This window comes from Miniopterus schreibersii (genome assembly GCF_964146895.1).
Source record: "Miniopterus schreibersii genome assembly, chromosome: 15".
In the NCBI taxonomy this organism is placed as follows: Eukaryota; Metazoa; Chordata; class Mammalia; order Chiroptera; family Miniopteridae; genus Miniopterus; species Miniopterus schreibersii.
Window position 1 is genome coordinate 22,301,339 of NC_138115.1, and position 21,875 is coordinate 22,323,213.

The 21,875-nt window shown below is 51.9% G+C and overlaps 2 protein-coding genes across 10 annotated transcripts in view; one reads left to right on the forward strand and one right to left on the reverse strand.

Annotated features, from left to right (window-relative positions):
• ATG7 (autophagy related 7) overlaps positions 1–2,352 on the forward strand; it is a 217,419-nt gene extending 215,067 nt beyond the window's left edge. For all 3 annotated transcript variants that reach the window (XM_081159430.1, XM_081159432.1, XM_081159431.1), the window contains one exon: positions 1,393–2,352. In XM_081159430.1, coding sequence (XP_081015556.1) covers positions 1,393–1,425 — 33 coding nt within the window. In that variant the 3' untranslated portion in view covers positions 1,426–2,352. The remainder of the gene's footprint in view (positions 1–1,392) is intronic.
• The window catches only part of VGLL4 (vestigial like family member 4), a 140,043-nt gene continuing 120,513 nt past the window's right edge, over positions 2,346–21,875 (reverse strand). For 6 of the 7 annotated variants that reach the window (XM_081159434.1, XM_081159437.1, XM_081159435.1 and 3 more), the window contains 3 exons: positions 11,007–11,229; positions 5,566–5,686; positions 2,349–5,130 (listed from right to left, as the gene is read on the reverse strand). In XM_081159434.1, the coding sequence (XP_081015560.1) occupies positions 4,856–5,130; positions 5,566–5,686; positions 11,007–11,229 (619 nt within the window). In that variant the 3' untranslated portion in view covers positions 2,349–4,855. Of the gene's footprint in view, positions 5,131–5,565; positions 5,687–11,006; positions 11,230–21,875 lie in introns of all 7 variants that reach the window. The other variant, XM_081159439.1, reaches the window with a different exon arrangement.

The window sequence follows — 21,875 nt, forward strand, 5'->3', positions numbered from 1 at the left end:
TAGGGGCTCCTAAGTGCAGACTTCATTCCAAATGCAGCCACCCCATCCCCTACCATTGAATCCTACCCCAGGAGGCAGGCCCAAGAGTTTTCAAGCCATGCTGAGGATGAGCCAAGTTGGAGCTGGGCCGAGGACAGGGCCTGCCAGGCCACACTCAGGTTGTCAGACCCCAGACCCAGCTCCTCCACATCCTGGCCCGGCTCCTGCAGGCACCTGGATGTTGGCACTGCAACCTATCCCAGTGTCCTTAGACAGTTAAGATGTATGTAAAGATGGGGGGATGTGAGAGGCACACCCACCAGCCCTCAGTCTGGGCTGCTGGGTCCTCCAGAGAGGAAATTTCCTTCTCTTATTTATTTTCCACATCCTTGACTTTGAAAGCCAAGCTGGTGTTGATATTTACCTTGGCCGAGCCACCCCGTCTCCCTGGGCCAGCCTCGTGTAAACACGATGTTCCTTCTCTCGGCTCAGCTAGCGTTGAGGTGGCCTTTTGCAACCAGTTCTAGGAATTCTGAAAGTCTGAAGGCGTAAGTTCAGGGACCAGGCCCTAGGGAGCCCAGGGTATGAGGAGCCCAAGGGCCTCTGGGGCCAGCGGGCTGGGCCTCCCCCCACCTTTTCTCATTTCTGTGGGAGATCTTATTTTCCCCATATTCACATCTCGCCCCACCCCAGGTCAGACTCAGAAGTCCCAGGCTCCTTAAGGATATATACCGAGGGGCAGGCAGGATCTGGCTGTCCACTGTCCTGCCCTAGGCGCCCACTGGGGCTGGTATGGAGAAGGCTGACTCGAGGGGCAGCCAGCTCTCTAGTGTTTGTCCAGACATGTGGTTTTTTTGTCCAGTTGGCACCTGGACCACCACCCTGGTGGGTGCCTGCGGAGGTGGGAGGTGTGTGCACAGTCTGGGCCCCATTCAGCAAGAGCACAGCCCAAGTCCCTGCCCTCAGGGAGCTTACCTTCTAGGGAATGGGTGTATGTTAAGGAGGAGGCCATTGAAGAGACAAGGTGACCTGGGCTCATGGTCAGGCCACAGAAACAAGAGTGAGCGGGGACTGACTGGGGCAGGAATGGTAGCTCTGCGGTGGATGGAGCTGAGGCGGCATTTGTACTCCTTGGGGCCAAATCCTAGCTCTCCCCGCTGGCTTGGCCACTGGTTCACTTACCAGAGATCTCTTGGGCAAGTGACTTCACTTCTCTGAGACTTGGTTCCATTATATAAGAAATGGAGGTGTCAATCTCTTAGTGACAAGAGTTGAGGCACACAGTGTGTCACCTGCAAGTAGGAGCCATTGTTCCTTCTGCTTATTGACAGTTGACACAATTGCACAGCTCTGAACATCAGAAGACAGCTCTGAGCCACTGAACACTCTGAATGTCTCCCCTTCTCCACACAGATCTGGGACATGAGTGACGACGAGACCGTCTGACACAGCCCACCCTTGTGTGGACAACTTCTCCTGGCTGCCTGCTGAGGAGCTCTCAGTGGCCAGAGCAGGACTGCCACCCTAAGACTGGTGACTCTGGGTGGGCCCTGCTTCCCTTCCTCTCCATACCTTGAGAACTGGGGCCCTCCCTTTGCTGCCCAGGAGCTTCTGGTGTTCATTTCTGATTCATGATCCTACCCGTTCTGAGCTAAATAATAACCTTGGCTTTGCATTGCCATCAACCTGGGACATGGTTCCGTCCTCGAGCAGTTCTTTTTTCTCGTCAGTGTTTGATAGTCAAGCTCCCCAGGATCCTTTCCGCCTTGGCCCCCATGGGGTGGTAATGGGGACAGAGAGGAGTCAGCCAACGAAGACTAATGGTCTCCTTCTAGAGACCATTATAGGGGCTGCCCCATCCCTTCCCAGCCCCTCACCTGACACCTCTCTCCCCCACCCGGGGATCCTCACTGTGCCCTGACTCGTGTGGGATGGCGGGGTGGCTGGCTGTGTGTGCACCAGTCTGTGGTCAGCAGGCAGTGAGAGTTCAGATGGGTTCTGCTGTGTGTCATTCAGGCTCTGCCTGATTTTCTCCTTTATCCCGGGTCTGCACATCTGTGACACCCACAGAGGTGAGTGTGGAAACCCAGGAGAGAGAAGATGCCCTTTCATACCTTTTATCTTTGTGGTTTCATCTTTTGTCTCAGGCCTGGAACCAAAGTCAAAATGGAGCCAGAAGCTGACTCTTACTAGAGTAGGATTTCTGGAGGTTAGGTTTTAAATGAATCTTATACTCTTCCAGCCCAGGGGGGACATAAATAGGGGCACCTCTATAAACAGGTGCAGGGCTGCTAAGCACCCTCCCCCTCCCAGGGCCTCATAGCAAAGGTGCTATCACTCCAGGACCCAAGGGTGACACATACAGTCCGTGGTTTAAGAGCACTTTATTATTGTTCTTAAGGCTACTTTTAAGTACAAAAAAAAAGATGGCCTGCCAAACCTTTTTTTTCTTCTTCTTCCAGGAAAAACAGGCCACAGAAAATGGTATATTACAGATTTACAAACATGGAGAGAACTGTCAGAACGCACTGCAGATGGCGTGGCTCTGTGAAGACCCTCACTGTGCTCCTCCTGAGGCCGGAGAGTATGTCCTTTCCCAGTGAAATGTTTGGTTTCCTGTTCCCGTCTGCCCGAGGCCCCTCCAGGTACTGCCTATCCCAGATAGGTCAGTGCACAGGGACCCGGCCGTCACACCACTGTCCCCTCCCCGAGCGATGACCTCGTTCACGGACAGCTGTCCGAGGAGCCAGTCTTCACAGAGCCCGCCGGCAGTGGGGTTGTTTCCTGTGGCGACGCTCAGTAGCCTGTAGCAGTAACAAACTAGTGGCTATTAAGGCAGATGCAGTGTTCTCATAGAATAACTGTGTTCCTGCACTTTTACAGACAAAATCTACGACAAAAAAAGATCAACTTTTTTTTCCAAACAAAAAAAATATGAATGATTACAATAGGAAAGGGAAAATTAAATAGCTACATATCATTAACAAATTAATTGTTCTTCAAAAAATACCTACAAATTTCTCTGTACATTCTTTACGCACAGCGTAATGATGGTCTTAAAGTTACCTATATAAAAAAAGTGTTCTCAACGATTTTTCCTACAGAAAATACGGGGCCTGAATGCGAAAGCCTGGAAGCCCAGTTAAGTGGGAGTGAAATGTGTGCAGGGGCGAGAGGACAGGGCTTTTCTTTCGCCTTTTCAAAGACCTGCAGCCACCCTGTGACCACAGCAAGAGCCAATCCTCAATCTTTTCCACCTGGTGCGAATTTTCAAAATGAACCAGCTCACCTATATTTTTCTCATACTGAAAACCAGCCTCGAGGGCTCCCGTGAGTCCACAATGCCTTGCAGGTGAGGTGGTCACGCCAGCGTCACCTGGCCAGGTGACTTCTTAAACCCTCCAGTGAGCGAGGCTGGAATGTAGCCCAGGGGAGGGGCAAGGGGATAGACACGTGCGTTTACCAGAGAGAGGAGCAGCTGTCGAACATCCACAGCTGTGTCTGTCATGCTTTCTTCTTCACCTAATTTCTAGTTAGTAGCTATTACTATAGCAAACGATAATAAATGCAGTAATAACTGTATAAAGTCAGAGGAATGTATACTGCCTTGGCCCCAGCGTATGAGGAAGCACACAAAAGAGCGCATCACAGATTGTCAGAAATCTGCTGTTTAGCCAAGAGAGTTAAAGGAAGCAGTTTCTGCATGGAGGGCAGTTGGGAGACACAAACCCCACCTCCCCTGGGAGCTAGTAATAAGCAGACAGGGATGCAAAAAATAAATGATGCTGTCAGCCTGTAGCAAAAACTCCAGCATCCTACACCACGGCTGACCGACGACTCAACTGCCCGTCCCAGGGCCTGCCGGGGGCCACTCGGCCCCCACTACTTGGGAGTAACGTGAATATCAAATACAAATCTTAGAGTACAACTGTACCAGCAGTAAGTATATCTAGGACTGTAACTGACAAAAATAAACTAATTCTCAATAGAAGCTAGTAAGTATTAAGGTTTGTGTTTACTGTCTATACAATTAATAGAAACCAGCTATTTTTCTCTTAAAACATGCATCGCATTTAAAGCACTACGGAACCTCCAACCTCAGCTCTAGTCTAACAAACTGCAGTGTTTAGAAAAAGTAAAATGCCCGTGATTGGTGGAGTCTGCAGTCCAGTTGCAAGCACCTGAAATCTAGAGAGAAAGACCTATAACCGGTATGAGACTTCCCCTTCCAAAGCTGTTTAGTCTAAAAACAACAACAATACACAAATGGTCAGAAATGTCATCCTTAAACCCTTTGTTTTTCAGCAGTTTGCCCTCAGTTAGCATCTCACATAAAGTTGTCAAGCAGGCAACTCTAGTCCCCCTCCAATAGTGCAAATCAGACACAACAGTCCTCTGTTCTCTTCAAGTAGACGCACACACACAAGCACACACGCGCGAGCTGGACCGAACAAGCCACGGAAGCTAAGCCGCACACACCTCGGTCTCAGAAGCAACTGCAAAAGCACAAAGCGTTTGGGTCACCAATGTCATGGCTTGTGACTGAGGAAGTGCGTGCCATGGAGTCCCGGCCCTGCTGGGGCAGCAGACCTGCATCAGAGGTTTCTTTGGTAACTGAGGCAGGAAGTTAGGATGCTACATGAGACAGATGTTCCACATGCCGTTCCTGCTATCGTTTTTGAGGGCCCTGGCGTACAAATACCAAGCAAGCACAAAAACAGAACAAAAATCCCAACGACATGGTTTTTGCGAATAAACCATCCCCTTCCCCCCACCCCACTCCCATGATTTTTTTTTTCCTGTTTTTTAAGCAATGACTGTTCAAAGCTCAGGCAAACCATGCAGATCAAGGTCTTGCTCGAGGGCGATGTTCCCTTCAGGAGACCACGGAGGGGGAGTGACTGTGGCTGACCATGTGAGCAGAGGGGCTGGCAGGCTGGCCCCTGCGTGAGGCCGACTCAGGGCTGCTGGACGCGCCGTCCTTGGCCGCCTTGATCTGAAGCCACGTGTCTCCCAGGGCTTTGGCAAAGTGGTCGTCCACGGAGCCCGTGATGGACACCGAGTTGGGCGCCGGTTCAGGCTCCTTGTAGTTCTTGCCCAAGCTCCTGCGGAAATGCTCCTCCACCACAGGGTCACAGGTGGCGGTGGCAGCTGTGGGGGAATGGGACAGTGGTCAGAGCTGGGATCTGGGGACAGAGGGCCCATCTCCACCCAGCTTAGCTGGACACTTGGGTACATGTCTCAACCTATAACCTGGCATCAAGCCTGCCACCTGGGCTAGCTACGAGTTCAGAGAGAGAATGTGGCGTTAAGTGATGCAGAGCCTATTTTTACCCCAACTAGAGAGAGATCCTGAAGGTCAAAGCCAATGTGTGTCTTCCCTCCTTCCCACCCAAGCCAGGCACAATGCGAGGAGCATATGTGCTCCAAATATCCCACTTTCGGTCTTCTCAATTAGAAATAAGCTCCAGGACACCTAGAGGTTCCCGTCTACAGCATGAGCTGGGAGCAAGCAAACTCCGCTCGAAGCACGTTGACTGAGGAGGCCCAAGCCCACCTGGCCACCCCCACCCCAGGGACACTTACAGCTCGGGGCCCTCCGGTAGCTGGCTGGCCCGGCCACGCAGCCACTGTGCGCGATGGGGCAGTGGGAGAGGTTGCAGTTGCGGGCGCTGGCAGAGGCGCAGGTGATCACTGAAGGCCGGTTCTGGGGAGAGGGGGACTGGCGTCAGCTCAGGCTTGGGAACACAGGAGTCGTACTGCTTCCCCAGCCCTCCCACAGCAGAGAGCCAAGTGCCACCCACCGCCTCGGGCCCCAAGTCCCCCATCTGTCGGACTCCAGCTCCTGCATTCAGGACCCTCACCAGCATCCTCCACCACTCTGCTGTGAGCCTGGGGCCCCTCCTGAGGGAAGGCAAATCAAAGTCCCGTCCCTCAGCAGCCTCCTACTTCAAAAGCGGAGTCATGCTAAGGGACAGCAGCGAATCCAGGAGAGAGAGCCACCCCTGATCCTCCAGTTGAGGTCCCCGTGTTGAGGTCCCTGCAGCAGCAGTCTTGCCTTATTAGTATGTGCGACTGTACCCCAGAGGTTCTCTGAATGGTCCCTGTACCCTTCAAACATGCAGTTTCTGCTTAGGCCAAAGCCAGCTCAAGTTGGTTTTTAATATGACCACACAAATGGAGACCGAAATGCAGGAAATACATGAGTATATGAATTACACGTGTACCACCGCTCACCCATCTGCTGTGCCGATGCTTTCCTTTCCCATGACAGCCACACTGTTTGCCAGGCAAACTCCACTCGCCCTTTAAAACCCTGTTCAAATACCATCTCTGTGAAGCCTTTTATGACCCGCCCCCCCGCCCCGATTCAGCAGGTAAAGCAGCCTTCCAGGTGCACCCGCAAGACACCAGCACCTGCCGCCGCCTCTAGACCAAGCACACTTCAGAGCAGGGACCAGAGCTAGTTTCTAGATCCCCAGACCTTGGTGCAGCGCCTGTGGCAGAAAATATCTGAACCAAACAGCTTCCTCAGGCTCCAGCCAGGAAAGGCATCTCCTGCTAGCCCCGAGGTCAAGACTTAGATGACATACGCTGAGTTCCAAGACAACAAGTGAGGAACTGATTGAAGGGTCCACAGAGGGGACTGGCTTGTCCCCCCAGCCTTTCCTTTCACGAGTCGATCAGCAGCCAGTACACAGATACACTCAAGGCTTCACATCAAACCTTCTCATGATTGGAAATGAACAAGACTGACAAGGTGGAAAATATGCAATGACTCCATATCCAAAGTAATGACTCCAAAACAGGACTCCGAGCAGCAGGGGTGAACCAGGAACAAAGGGATTTAGAAATTTCATGCTTTTCCTTGGACTCCTTTTCTGTGCCTGGCCATCTACGGTCCCCCCCCCCCCCGCACCTCTTCAACTCACCCACCCTCCCCTTAATATGAACCACCTGAATTTTGAACTCTCTTAAGATGGATTTGAGAATTCATTCTCCCATCTTAAGAAACATTTCCTTGCTCAAAAAAAAAAAAGACAAAACCACGTCTGTGATAAAGATCTGGATCTACTAGGAACTGGGATTAAACATAAGGGCCTGGGCTTGGGTCTAACAAGAAATTACATCTAAGATGGGGGAAGATGCAGCTTAGTAGCAGCACGTGAAAAAATTCAGAGTTTTATTAACAGCACAACTCATCAGTTGAGATGTTCCCTCGCAATAGGGATGAACAGCCAAAGACACAGCGTGGACAAAAACGGCAGAGATGAGAACGTGGCTTTGAGGCCAGGCAGACCCAGGCGAGTGCCACTCCTCAGGCAAGGGCCTACAGAAGGCTGAGCCTCCATTTGTTCCTGGACAAGGGGCCAGATGTGGAAGCCTGTCCCCTGGTCGCATGTAGGAGACCTGCTCATCAGGTGCTACTCAGACCGCACCTGGTGGACAACCTGCACCTCTGGAAGGACCTACTGAATCCCTGAGCCCATGATCGCCTCCCCTCCCCTCCCGGGGAGTGTGCCCTCCATCTACGAGGTAGGGCTAAGGCAGCCAGGTTCATAAGTGCCCTTGCCCCTTGGCCAGGTTGGAAATCTGAGCCAGGCTGGGGGCCAACTATTAAACCTGACTCATAAGAGATTCAGACTGACCTCAGGAGCTGTGGGACAGCCACGCTGGGCGTCTCAAAGCAGAGCGGAGAGGATGCCGAGACCCAGACAGGCACAGAGCCAAGGGAGGAAGGCGAGTCCTGCGCCCTCTCCTGCTCTCCCAGGCAAGGGCCAGCCCTTCCTTCCTCAGCCCGGCTGTACCCATGACCCTCCCAATAAAACTCCCTTCCTTTTGTGCTTAAAGCAGCTCAGGCTGGCTTCTGTTCCTTGCAACCAGAGTCCTGACCAACGCAAATGCCAGGAAGTAGGGATGTGTTTGGGGGAAGTGTCGCAGAACGGATTTAGGGAAGCTTAGACTGAATGAAGAGGAAAGTCGACATCCAGCCTGTATGCCGCTGCTTTTCAAAGGCAGGAGCGGCGACTCCAGGACAGAACGTGGCTCCTCCTAGTGGGGGGGAGCCCAGCAGAGCAGGACAGCCAATGTGGGGGCACTGTGAGAGATGACAACTGTAACCTGGCACTGGATCGTTCCTGGGACGCCTCCTGACCTGACCTGAGGCGGACACCTGCAGATGTGCAAATGGTCACTGTCTGGGCTTCCTCTCCTCCCCAAATCCAGACTGCAGGTGCTTTCCTGGGACACACAAACCACCTTCCTCTTCCGAGCTCAGGTTCCAGTGTCTTGACCAAACTCTGGCTGAGTGCGAGCTGGGCTTGGGCGCCATGCACTCAACTAGAACAGACCTCACGCTCCCAGATGGTGGCTGCTGTGAGCCCACATGGCCCAACACCCCTCCCCCAACACCGTAATTCCCCAGATGGGGAAAAAGGCCAGAAACAGAGCACCTGCTGGAGGCTACACAACAAATTAGCAGCAGGGCCACTTGTCACCCAGCTCCATTCCCCCCTTGCCCTACCTGCTCTGGCTGGCTTAGGGGAAGAGCATCCATATGAGAACAGTCGGGTGCTCACTGCCCCTTGGGTTTTACTATTTACTCTTTTCCAGTATCTCTCTTTGTTTGCTGCTGCTTTTGAGGCCACCCTCTTGGTATCTTTCGTACCATTCTTTAGAACACCCCACATCTCCAGAGCTGCCATTACCAAAACATAAAGTGGGGTGACACTTTCTGCAGCTTCCCCAGACATGCTGCCTGGGAACTTTCCAGTCCCAGTTCCCAGAGTTCTGAGTCACACTTTCCAGCACGCAGAGGAAGGCTTCCCTGCACAGCCCGCCCTGCCTGCCTGCCACACCGCGCTCGGCTGTGCTCCGGAAGCCCCTCCCCACCCGCACCTCCCTCACTCAGAGCTGGGGTGACACGCACGCCTCCCCGCAGCAGCATCCCGACTGCTCACAAACGAAGCGGACTCCCAGAAATGGGTGGACGCCCGAGCTGCTGGAGAACAGGCGCTGTCACTCATCTCTGTGTCAATACAGCACCTGGCGCGGACTCAGTAAGTGTCCAAGCAGAAGCCCAGGTTGTAGCCCACAGCCCAGCCCACGCCGCCCACATAGGAAGGAGCTTGAGGAATGGTTGCTGTGTGAACGAAACGTGCTGACCAGCAGTCGAGGTGAAAGGGCAGGCCGATGACCCTTTACCACTAACCCTAAAGTAAAGCTTAGGCCAGTGGCCACCATGTCGGGGAAGCCAGAGCCACTGTGCCCATCCCAGGAAAGCCGTTGGCTTGTTCGATGGTCACTAGCCAGGAATCTCCTAAGAACACAGGTGGGAATTCAAGGTTCTAGAAAACCTGCTCACCAGCACACCTGATGGGCAGGATCCTCTCCTGGAGGGCAGCTAGGTATATTTTAGGGCAGGGCTAGGGAGACCACGGTAAGGACGGCAGCGAGGTCACTCCATCCAGTACACTTTTCACAAAGCAACTGTGAATAAAAACCAACCAGAAGAGCCTCAAAAGCCTTCACAGAAGCTCAGGGGCCCACCCTGATTTCTGGGAGGCACCAGAGCTTCCTCCCCGGCCACCTAGGCTCAGAGACAGAACCTCCCAGTGGCTGCCCGCCTCCCCCGCCCCGCCCCCAGGGACTCCTGAGGCAGTGGCAGTGGCCAGAGGGCTGAATTCCGTGGATATCCTGGAGATAAATTCCCTTCATGCTTAAATCACCTCCACTGTGCCCGCCCCGCAGGAGCCTGTGGAGGGCACAGGGCTGGTCAGTCCTGGTAATGTTCAATAAATGAAGGGCAGTGGTAACTTTGGCCCCTGTTCTTATCAGAGTAAGTGGCTGCTGACCAATACTTTAATAGTTAAAATACCATAGTTGTTATTTGATTACCTATCTCATCTCCAGACTAAAACTGAATGCCACGTCTTGCTTGACTGCCTTCCAGCACACTTCCTTCTACGTAGTAGGTGTCTACCAGCTTTGCTGAATGAACGAATGAATGAAACACACGGGACCGTGATGCTGGGCTCCGAGGTGGGAAGCACACTGCTCTTCAGCCTTACTGGGAATCCCAAGGCCTGGCCTGCCCACAGGCAGCCATCACTGACCCGACCAGAAACACGCCAGGCAGTGCGGGCTGGGCTGGGCGCAGCTGGACAGGGTGGAGCGGCTGCCAGAAGCCCGGCCTCGGGCAGTGGGATGAGCCCATCAGTGGTGTACTGGGGGGCTGCTTAGGGGGGGCCTGGAAGCTGTGGCCTGGCCTCCTGCTTCACCCAGCACATGCTCTGCTCACTGCCAGCAAGTCTCCAGCAAACAATGACTAAGGACCTATTAGGTCACAGACCCCAGAGGCTGAGAGAGAAGGGCCACGGGCTAATGCAGTGATTCCAAACCCAATGTTAATGCCTCCTTCTCTTACATATTTCCTCAGGAACCCCGTTTTTAAAAGATTTTTTTTTTTCCTACCAAGCAAACTGGTACTTATTAAATAACCTAATTTTCTTATTTTCCTTGAATGAAACACATCCCCATCGGCCAATCACAGGTTCCTGACCAGCATGAGCTAATAACCATTGTGACCATTCACCTCCTAGGATTCCAGCCCGAAGCAAAGCAAGCTGACATTCAGCCACCTGTGACCTCACAGCGGGTAACTGCATGATTGCCGTTAGGGTCATTACACTCATCCTAACAGAGACCACCAAGGAAGACTGCTGGAAACACAACCAACCTGGACCCCTTTAGCAAAGACACCAAACCTCACAGACATTCAACCCCTCGTCCACGGCGGTTAGTCCTACGAGGTGAGGCCCAGCAGGTCTAGGTAGGCACTGAAATCGAGCTGGTATTTGGTAAAAGTATCCCTCCCCCTGTCGCTGCTGCGGCTCCCGTCCCACGCGCAGAGCCAAGGCCGAGGACAGACTCACCCACCACCTCTCCCCACCTCCCTCACGGCCTCTGCGCGGCGCTCTTCCCCCAGCCCGCAGGCCCCAAGCCCCGAACCCTCCTGGATAAAATACCTGCTGCCGCTCCACCGGGGTCAGCGTGGGCGAGATGCCCGCCGGCCTGCTGGCATCCATGCTGTTCTTGGTCAGTGCGAGGGGCTGCTCCATGCTGAGGCTGGGGAGGGACGTGTACAGGTGGTTGCCGTGCAGGCTCATGGTGGGGGCCACGGCCCGCTCGATGGGGCTGCGGCTGCGCTCCCGGGGGTCTTTCCGGCAGTCTCCATTGGCAGTCTTGTTCCTGAAAGAGGAATGGCTCAGCTGAGAATGCCGCATCCCGCGAGTGGCGCCGGGGACACGGCCGTGTGCCAAGCCCTTCCCGCAGATTATTTAATTCTTTACCTTGCTGTGGATAAGTATTACTTCCTCCTCATCGCCCCCATTTTCTGAGGCTCGGGTCAAATAGCTCACCGACCAGTAAGCTGCGCTCTGGAGCCCAAAGTGCCCCATGCAAACCTTGAACAGAGCCCCCCCCCCCCAACGCCACTACCAACGATTTCTTCACCTATGTGCACACCTCTTAAATTACATAACTGTCTAACCACTACGCTGTATACCTGAACTACCATAAAATATTAAATGGCAACTGTAATTCAAAAAATAAAATTTAAAAGTTTCCTTCTAAATTTGGATAAAACAAATTTATTGTTTGATAAGCTACGTAAATTGCTCCCCCGACACAACCCCCCCCCCCCCGCGATGTCTGAAAGCCATTTAAAGAATGAGGCAAACCCAGGGCACAGACTGATGAGCTTCTCAGAATTCTCCTCTGTCTGACTCGGACGCCAGTGTATTCAACCAGGGTTAACTGAGCCCCTATTTTGTGACAGTTACAGAAAGCAAGACACAGTGCTGCCGTCTCACAGGGCACAGGTGGGTAGCACATGCCAGAGAGGCTGGCGGGAGGCTGGAAGGAGCAGCCTAAGCTCAGGCAGCATCTGCCCCAAGGTCAGAGTCACCAGTCCGTACACGCGGCCCACCCATCCCTCACACCGATGTGCATGTGGCACCTGAATGCTGGCAAGTCGAGCCACGTGTACTAACTTGGCTGAGCCTCCAGGGGCCAACCCTGAGGCCCGGGGCTCAGTCACCACGTTCCAAGGGAAAGGGGGTCCCAAGGACAGCGGTGAGGTGTCTGCAATGCCACCTGTGCTCCTGAAGACCCACTCTGCGCCCACACTGCGAGGGGGAGCAGGGAAGGGACTTTGGGGGACGCAAACCAGAAAAACGGTCAACCAAAAACATGACGCAGTGGGGCATCACGGAGCAGACGCCGAAAAAGACAGAAAGAAACGTCTGAAGAACTCGCTGGTTAATTTTAGTAAAATTATACATTACTCACATTTCCAGCTCATTTTCCTAGTTCCTGGAGCTTAAAGACAGACATTGTTTTCCATGTTCCCCCCGAGTGAATCATACCCCGGGCTCCACTGCCTCCCAGAGCATCATGTGCTCCCAAGGCCAGCAGACCCAAACCACACGCTTCCTGCCTGGGCGATCGGAGCGGCCTCCGTGAAAACAGCTGCGGCCCCACTAGGGCCTAACGGGCTCGTGTGGCGGGACACCGAGGACCATGGTGCCGCGGCAGCTCCAGGGCACCCTGGCCCCTCCTGGGACCTCCCCTCACCCTGGGGAGGACATTCCCACTGCCAGCTATGGAAATGGAAGGCGGGGGGGGGGGGGGGCAAAAGTAAAGAGATGGTAAAAAGAACGTCACCTACTATACTTTCCTTCATGACAAAGTGTCCAGGCCACAGACTCCTACTTACTCTGCCCTCTCTGAGCTGAGAAGCCAGAAATGCCTACAGGGTTGGGGAAAAGTCCACGAGAGTCTAAGCAGTGACGCTGAAAGAGTCCATCACACGGCAAGTGTGCTGCGCCCACGGGGTCCCCATTAGAACGCGAGTTCCCGCCCTTAACACCGGAGCTCTGAGTTGACGCCGACGGGAAGGCGCTGCAGCAGCGGACTCGCTCAGGCCTCGGCTGAGTTCCACTAACTACAGACGGCTATGAACTAACCCAATGTTGAGTCTGAATTTGTCCGGGGGGGAGGGGATATGGGGTGAGACGTCGTACTTCGTGCCTTCAAGGAAATATTCTGGGATCCTGGGGTCCCGTGGGACCCCGTGCTGTAGGCACCAGGCAGTCTCAGGGCAGGTCCCCCGGCCCAGGTGAACGAGGCAAGGACCAGTTCAGCCCTGCCTCTCCCCCACCCAGCTCCCGGGATGCGCAGAACACCCCTGAGGTGACAGCAGTCCTGCCGGACGCCAGACCACACCTGGCTGCAGTGAACTGAAGGGGTGAGTAGTGGGGAGGCCAGGAGGGAGCAGGGGCCCTGGACAGCCACAGCCAAGACCGTCCTCCCTCCAGCTCAGGCCCCCTTCCTTCTCCCGTTTCATTCCTGCACAAGCATTTGCCCTCTGGGAACCTACAGCAGAGTAACACACCTTCACAGCCCAACCCTGAATACTAACAAAGTTGTTAAAGCATCTTTACTTTTCACAAGCTTCCTCAGAGAATGCTCTTAATGCCACTGAACTGTGGCTAAAAATGGCTACAATGTCATGCATACTTTACCACAACTAAAAATAACAATTTTTAAATTAAAAATAAAAAGCACCCCCATGACCATCACTTACAGAGCCCTCAGGATATGACGTGCAGCGGCAGGTGGCACTGCCCAGGTTTACAGAAAAGAGGGCCGAGGTGAGGAAGAGAAAGGGCCTAAGAGCCAGATGGAAGCAGGATGTCGCCAGACACACCCTGAAACTCAGCTGTTCTCACCCCGAGCCCCTGCGACACACCTCCGCATCACCCCCCAAGCTTCCAGGAGGCCTTCCCTGACCCCGCAAACTGCAGGGACAGAGGTAACAGTGGGGACCTGGACACGAGGGGAGGCACCAGCCCCCCAGGGCACCCCCCCACTTAGTTGCGTCTGCCTTACTGTCTGAATCAGCCAGCTTCGTGGAGCTGTTCCCAGGGGCACGTCCAGCCTCCCCAGGGGGACCAGACGCTCTGGAGGCCCGCACCTGCGAGCTCTGCCCCCTCTCCAGTGCTGGGCCCAAAACTGAGCACACAGCGGCGTGTTAACTATCCATTGAATAAGTGAATTATTAAAGTACATGACTACGTGTGAGTCTAGTTAACAGCATTTATGGTGAATGAAAAGGGAATTAAGGACATTTCAGAGGAGATTTCCAGCAGGAAAGACTTCTTTTTGTGAAAAAGAATTCAGGGAACATTGAAACATCAGGTAGCAATGGCAGTGAGATGTTCTCTCCCTTTAAGTACATTTTCCAGCTATTGTTTTCGCCCCCCCACTTCTAAATGTCCCCCAGTTTGTCCAAACCTCACACTCACGGGATGCACACACCACCCCCTCTTTCTCCTCGCGAGCAGGATAAGCCAAGCAAGAGGATGCTGGGGTTTGTCTCCAAGGCATCCTAGTCCAGTCTCATCACTCCTGAGTACCCATGTCAGACGGGATGGGGGGGAAAGGGGGACAGCACCACCAGGGTGCTGTGACAGAGGGAAGCCTGATACAGATGACGTTCGCATGCGGAGGTGCTGGGAGGTGGGGCAGAGACACCGTCCAGCGTAAGAGATGGCAAGCTCTGCGTCACGGGCAGGAGAACATTGGGAAGCACTGGCATCCAGGGCGTCCCGACGACACGGAGCGACCCAGGGCTCTCTGCTTCCATGACGCTCATCCTGGTCAGCAATAAAAAGGGGGCAGAGACTGCCTCTCCCTTAAACGCAGGGAATGACTGTTGCATAAGACAACTATCATCACTTCACCACAAATAATCAACAGTCACAGCCCTACCACCATCAAAGGCTCAAGGGGACCCAACCTGAGTGTGAAGGACAATGCAACCGGCCAATTCCAGTTGCCACAGCTACCCACCCACGTAACATTTCCCCCATTTTAACTCCCATCGTCCCCCCTGCTGCTAGTTCAGCTTTCAAAAACCAACTACACGAACTAAGCAATACCCCATTTGCTCAAACACGTGACTTGTGACCTGCAGTCCCAGTGAGAAAGGCATACACCATGCAATATTGCCCTCAGAAAGTAGTGTTCAAAAACAATGCATTAAAAGTTGGGGGAAATCAGCCCTGGCCTGTTTGGCTCAGCGGTTAAAGTGTTGGCCTGTGGACCGAAAGGTCTTGGGTTCGATTCCCGGTCAAGGGTACGTACCTGAGTTGTAGGTTTAATCCCTGGCCCCAGTCAGGGAGCGTGTGGAAGGCAACCAATCAATGCATCTCTCTCACACTCATGTCTCTCTGTCTCTGTCTGTCTCTCTGTCTCTGTCTCTCTGTCTCTCTCTCCCCCCCCACTCTCCCTAAAATAATAATAATAATAAATAATAATAATAATGGAAAAATATCCTCAAGTGAGGATTAACAATAAAAAAAGTTGGGGAATCCCTGGAAGCAATTTATTTATCTTACCTTTACTATCACACATGCCAGATCACATGCTACACACGCCTCATTACCTTATTAAATCCACCACACTGCCGCAAAATACGTATCATCACCCCCATTTTACAGATGAGTAAACTGAGGTACAGAGAGGTTGAGTAAGTTATCTGAAGTACTAAGATTCTAATTTATATGTGACCCATTCCAAAGCCTTTCTTTTTCACATTCCCCTCTTAAGAGTGAGGTTGAGTAAATGACAAAGACCTATGTACCTACCACCCAGAGCTGAGCAATGAAGCCACACCATTGTATCTGCTTCAGACCTTTCCTTCCCTCCTAAAGGAAATGCTGGCCGTGACCAAAGCAGCAGAACAGGGCAGACACAGCCGCAGCCCCTCCTTCCCACCCTCCCCAGGCCCATGGCCCCTATTCACCCACAGATGTACCCGCCGCCGTCCAGTATTGGGGGATATTCTTCCTATCTGTGAATATATCTATAAATAATACGAAGCACATTTTAAATTCACATCACGGTATCACACTGTATGTTCTGTTCTACAACCATGCTTTCGCCCCTCCCCTGGTTCTGGGGCTCTACCATGATCTGGCCTAGAGATCTAGTGGATGCAGCTCACTTCCCGGCTCCTTCACACAAACACACCACAGTTCACTTACTCACGCCCCTAGTGACAGGTATCTGAACAGTCTCTGGTTTTTTCCTGCTGTACACAGCCCCGCAGTGTTTATATCTCTGCACATCTCTCCTGTGCCTGGTGCAAGGTTTCTGAGCGCCTCTCAGGTAGACATCTAGAAGTCACAGTGTAACTGAGGAGATGTCCATACATTTATTAATCATTCTACCTTCTTATTTAAATTGCTTTTAATTTGTTATGGCTTGAACTATGCCCCCCAAAGATGTTGAAGTCCTAACTCCCTGCCTGCAAATGTGATCTTACTTGGAAACAGAGTCCTTGCAGATAATAAAGTTAAGATGAGGTCATTAGGGTAGGCCCACATCCAATATGATCGGTGTCCTTATAAAAAGCAGAAATTTGGATAGAGTCACAGGCATGTACAGAAGAAAAATGATGTGAAGACACAGGGAGAATGCCATCTTTAAGCCAAGGAATGCCTGAGGCCACCGGAAGAGAAAGGCCTGGACCAGACTTTCCCTCACTGCCCTCGGAGGACACCAACCCTGCTGACGCCTTGTTCTAGGGCGTCCAGCCTCCAGAACTGAGGGACAATACATTCCTGTTGTTTAAGCCACTCACACTGGGGTACTTTGTCACGGCAGCCCTAGCAAACTAATAAAATTTCCATGTTTTTTGTTTTTTTACCCCATTGCTTTATACATTATTGGATATTGTCCACACCCATGTTTTTTTCTACTTTATTTGTATTAATCCTGCCCCCCTTCCCAAAACTTTTTAGAGTTTCTTCTGGACACTTTCAAAGAGGTCCCTAAGGTCCACTGGACCTCAGGTGTCCCTGTTGTGCACACCTGCCATCATGAGGCATGTTTCATAAGCACCGAGATGCCAACAGGAGTCGAGACCAGTGTGTGTGAGGCCAGGCCTGCCAATGAGAAGGTGGAGGGCCAGCTGCCCCGACTTGTCCTCTAAGTGCAGTTCAGAGGCAGGAAAAGGCACACCCACTGGCCCCCACATACAGGAGGGAAGCAGCTTGTCGGCCAAGTTATCACCCAAAACCTTTAGGCTCAGGGTCATTTTGAATGGATGAATGAATGAATGAGCCAGCAGATCTTTTCATTATTCCAGCACTGATGGGCCTGTCGATAGCAAACACCCCGAGACCACGGGCCAACTGTGAGTTCTGCCCACCTCTCTATTCATTGCCTGGGCCAACCCTTGGAAGCGCCCACCACCATTCCCGTGGCACACGGAGGGAAGGGGTAGTTGAGAATGAGACACTCAGCCCAGTCACATGGCTGGTGGGTGGTGGTGGGCGGGGAATCAAATCTGGTCAGCCCTTCCTCTTCTGCCGAAACTGCCTGTGAGGGTTTCAGAAATAGCACATTTCTGCAGTGCCAGGGGGCGCGCCAACAATACCGGGCAGTGCAAGAGTAAACACATAACTGACGTGGCCCCTTCTCGGTAACTGAGCCCAGGGTTTCCAGTGAAAGCCCTCTCAGTAGTGAGTGGCGCTGAATCGGCACAGCCCACGTGTCCGCATCCTCCAGCCTCCGCGACTCCCGCCCTCCCTCCGCCCTCCAGCAGCAGTCCAGCCCTACCTAGCGCTCGGTGTGATACGCCCCTGCCACCCGCCCTCCTCTCTCCGAGAGGAAGGAGCAGGGGAAGTGGGCCTCTGCTTTCCTAGAGCACATTACTGTGCAGATGTGTGCAAGGGACCCAGGGGCGCCCAGGAAACCTGCCGCGCATCTGGCAGCACAGGGTGGTCAGTCACTACGTAAAGCTCCCAGATAACCCAAAAGTGAGCCTCAGAGATAAAACACTGTCAAACCATTTCAGTTAGCAACCCGTCTGAAACATCCTTCAATGTATTCTTTCGCGTCTTGGTGATTCAGGGTCTCTATCATAAACACTATTCCCAGACGAGAAGCAGCAGGCCCCCGGGCCGGCCTGTCCGCCTGCACCGAGCCTTCACAGTGCCCCGCGGCCTGCGGCCTCTGCCAGCTCCTCGCTGTGCTCTGGTTCCCTCCCTTGGTTGACGTAGGGTCATTCCCGGAGCACAAGTGTCTACCACGGCCGGTACCCCTTACCTTTCCCTTCTCACCATGGGCCAAAACGCCAGGCAACCAGGTTTGCTAGAATGACGGGTCAAGGAAGAGTCCACAGCTCTGAGGGCCTGCAGCACCTCCCAGGGCCAACTCTTCCCATCTCAAGTCCGGCGCCCAGAAATCTTATTTGCCTGGGAAAGGAGGGCCTCCTAGACCTGCAGCCTAGACAGAAGCAAGACTCGCCCACAGTGTCGGCCGGCAGAGCAGGGCTCTTACATGTTGCTGGGAGACTCACATTTCTGAATTGCTCAACTCTATGTTAAAAAAAAATTTTTTTTAAATTGCTCAAGCAGTTTTCTTTGACTACAACTGTCTGCACATGTTTTCTATCATTAGCTGAGACAAGAGGAAAAACTAAAGTTTGAGAAAAGAGGTCAACCCCGAGAACACGATTGGTAAAGCATCTCGTCCGCCGCCCATGTTAGCACCTGAGACCACGACGGCACTGGGTTTCCTCCCCGTGGGCCGGGCCCCGGGACTCGCTACAACAGGCAGGCGCCCACATGCGCACCAAGCGCTGCTCACAGGCAGGGCGGGTCACACGCCCCACATGCGTCCACTCAGTTTCCACATGAATGGAGATGTTGCTGAGACTCATAAATTAATTTAAAATTCCTACTGCTCCTAAATTTGCAGTCATTTTTGTCATTATGTGTTCCCTCAAGGAGTGATGTAGAAAAATACAACCACCATTATATTTTTGGCATTAAACAGAGTCCTCCCACCAGAGAAGGGATGGGAAACATTATGTCTTCCTTCTGTAACCCAGCCACAGTTTCTGAGGTGGGCAACGGCCTACTTCTCAGCACAACAGCGGACATGCCAACATGGTGATAGTCTGCTCGGCTGTCCGCTGAGGACCGCTTGAGACAGCTGGTGGAAGGAGAAGCAAAGGGATTTGCCCAGAGATCGTCCAGAGCTGGCTTTCAAATGGACAGTGTCTGCACCAGCTCTGCTGGGGGTGCCCAAAAGCTCAGTCTTCCTGCTGCTCCCCCGGCCGCCACCAGCCCTCAGTCCGATTGTAAGATCCACGGGCAAAGGCTTCCTTGTGCTAGGAGAGTGTGGAACCAGCTGCTCAGGAAGGCGCAAGATGCAATCATTCCCTTTCTTAATCATTCACCAACCGAGCCGAGACTCAGAAGACCAGTTACTTTCTAGACAGGCCCAGAATGAAGCCGCCCAGGGAAAGGGACTCTGTGCGCAGTGCACTGCCCAGACGTTCCCACGGTCAGGGTCCACCACAGTGCCTGGCACTCAGTAATTTACGCACGGAACCATCCAAAAGCAACCACTTCTTAGGAAAAAACAGCACCAACTGGTTTGAATAAGACAGAGGAACTCATGAAGCTCCAGGACAGCACCTGGCTGAGGGGGGACAGGAGAAACAACTCCGGCCATCGCAAACCCTCCAGAAAGTAATGGTCTGCAAACTCCTTCAGTCGTCCTTTCGGCTTTCATCCCGGTTCGGTGCCGAGCCAGCTTTCATAATTCCATTCAAATTCTTTTGAAGGCTCACTCTTAGCTTTTACTCCACATTTTGCAGCAAAATGCTGGAAAACATTATGAAAGCGTCAAGGTTGGATGCTTTGTCCTCCTCGCAGGAAAAGAGCTTCACGGTGAAATGCCTGTGAATAAAGGAGGGGGTGGCGGCCCTGCAGCGCCCCTCAGACAGCCGCACACCCAGGCTCTTCCTTCCTCTCTAAGCAACTCGCTCAACTATTGAAAAGCTTCACTGAAATGTTCTTCCTCGTAATGGGTGAAATCTGCTTTTCAGCAGGACTCTTGGGTCAAAGGTCAGCCCTTTGGAAAAAGGCAATGAAATCGTATTTCTTCTTCCAACTACTAGACAGCTGCTTCTATGTCAGCCCTGCCAAGCCCAGAATTCTCACCAAATGAGAATCCCTCCAAACAACCCTAATACCAGACCCCCGTCCTGTCAGCCACCTCCGCATGGTCTCCAAACTAACATTCTTCTTCAAGTGTGGTGCCCAGAACTAGGAGTACTACTGCAGATGTAATCTAAAGAGCAGAGCACACCAGAAAATATCATTCCCTTCCATTTATGGTAGCTTATTTCTGGACCAAAAATCAGGGCATACGGTCTAATTGGTAAACACTAAAGTAAACAAAACAGAACATTCAAAATCAGGATTATTCCAGGACCTGCGTCAACTAGAACTACACCGTCAACAGCACCATTCAAGGTGCCAACAGTGACTTCTGCAGCCCTGTCATACAGTGAGCGTGGCCACCTAAAATCCACTTACTTGGTTTTTTCCTTTCAATTCAGCTCTATCTGTGACCCCATATTGGCTAGAGATATAAATGAGTTACTACATATATCTGCATCTCACGTGCATGCATATCAGAAACAAACTATCCAGTTTCCTTCCTGTGCCATCTGGTTTGTTGCAATTCCCCCCTCCCCTCCCCTGCAGGCACCCAGACACGACCTACACCATCCCATTCCTACACCTGACCGAAAGGAGCCCTGATGGGGTGGTAACCAGTTTGTTTTGTGGACTTGTTGATATTAGAGGATAACCTCTAACTCAGTACATTTATTCAACACTCAACAAAAATTAGAAAGCCAGTTTTTCTTTTATAACTACCCGTCTACCCTGACTGGCATCAGAAACGTGGCAGGCAAAATTAAATTATTGAGTTAAATTACAATTATACTAAAAAGTTTGTCAGTCTAAGTATTGAGTATATAAAGTGGTTAAATGGTCATCTAATAAAAGACAGTGAGTCATCTACCAAATATTCTTTAAAGTAGTTAATTATTGTAATTATTAATTATAAAATTATTGTTAAAGGACCTTCCGTCCGAGAGCAAACTATGTAGTGCACGAATTCCCTCTGAGCATCAGGCAGTCTCTGAGCTGAACTCCATCTTTCCAGAAATTAGAGGAAAAGGTTGGCTAAACTAATTTTTCTTTACTTAGATTACATGATAGGAGCTGCTCTGAATTACTTAATGATTATTTCAAGGACCTTCGGGTGCTTAAAAAGGCTTCTAACATACTGACAACGGACAGACAAATTACCAATCGATCTCTATTCTTAAAGCAAAGTTCCCAAGGAACCCCCCCCTCCAAAAAACAATACTGATGACCTACTTCATTTTTCTCCAAGTTATAAAGTGCAATTATTCTCTCATTTTCAAACTCTTCATAGAATTCAGAACTGACTTTCCCTAAGCTGTCTGCTTAGCTTCACTGTAACATCTCTAACATCCAAGTAGTCCCCTGGCTATTAAAATCATACTTGGTCCAAAACCTGGAACCCTGGAAAAGAGGGAGAAAAGATACTTAGGGGAACCTGAGGATTCCATTTAACCCTGAAATGGCATTTTCTCCCCAAACCCTGAGTTGGTGATTCTAAACATACCTTTAGAAAAAAAATCCAGGACCACCATCCCTACACCCTAAAGGCCATACACGTTTCATTTTCACAAGCAAGGACTTCCAAAACCAAATGGTAATGGTGAATGAATCCTAACTAGCCTTGAAGTTAAAATGATCACCCCAAGAGTCATCACACTGGGACTCTGTATTATTAGACCAAATAACACATCCTCAGGGAGCTGAACTGACCCCCAAAATGCTCACTTCCTTCTTGTACCTGTGCGTAGCTCACCTTGGCTGAGTGTGGGAACATGAAAGCTTAACCCTGCCTCTGTTCTTCTGGGTAAT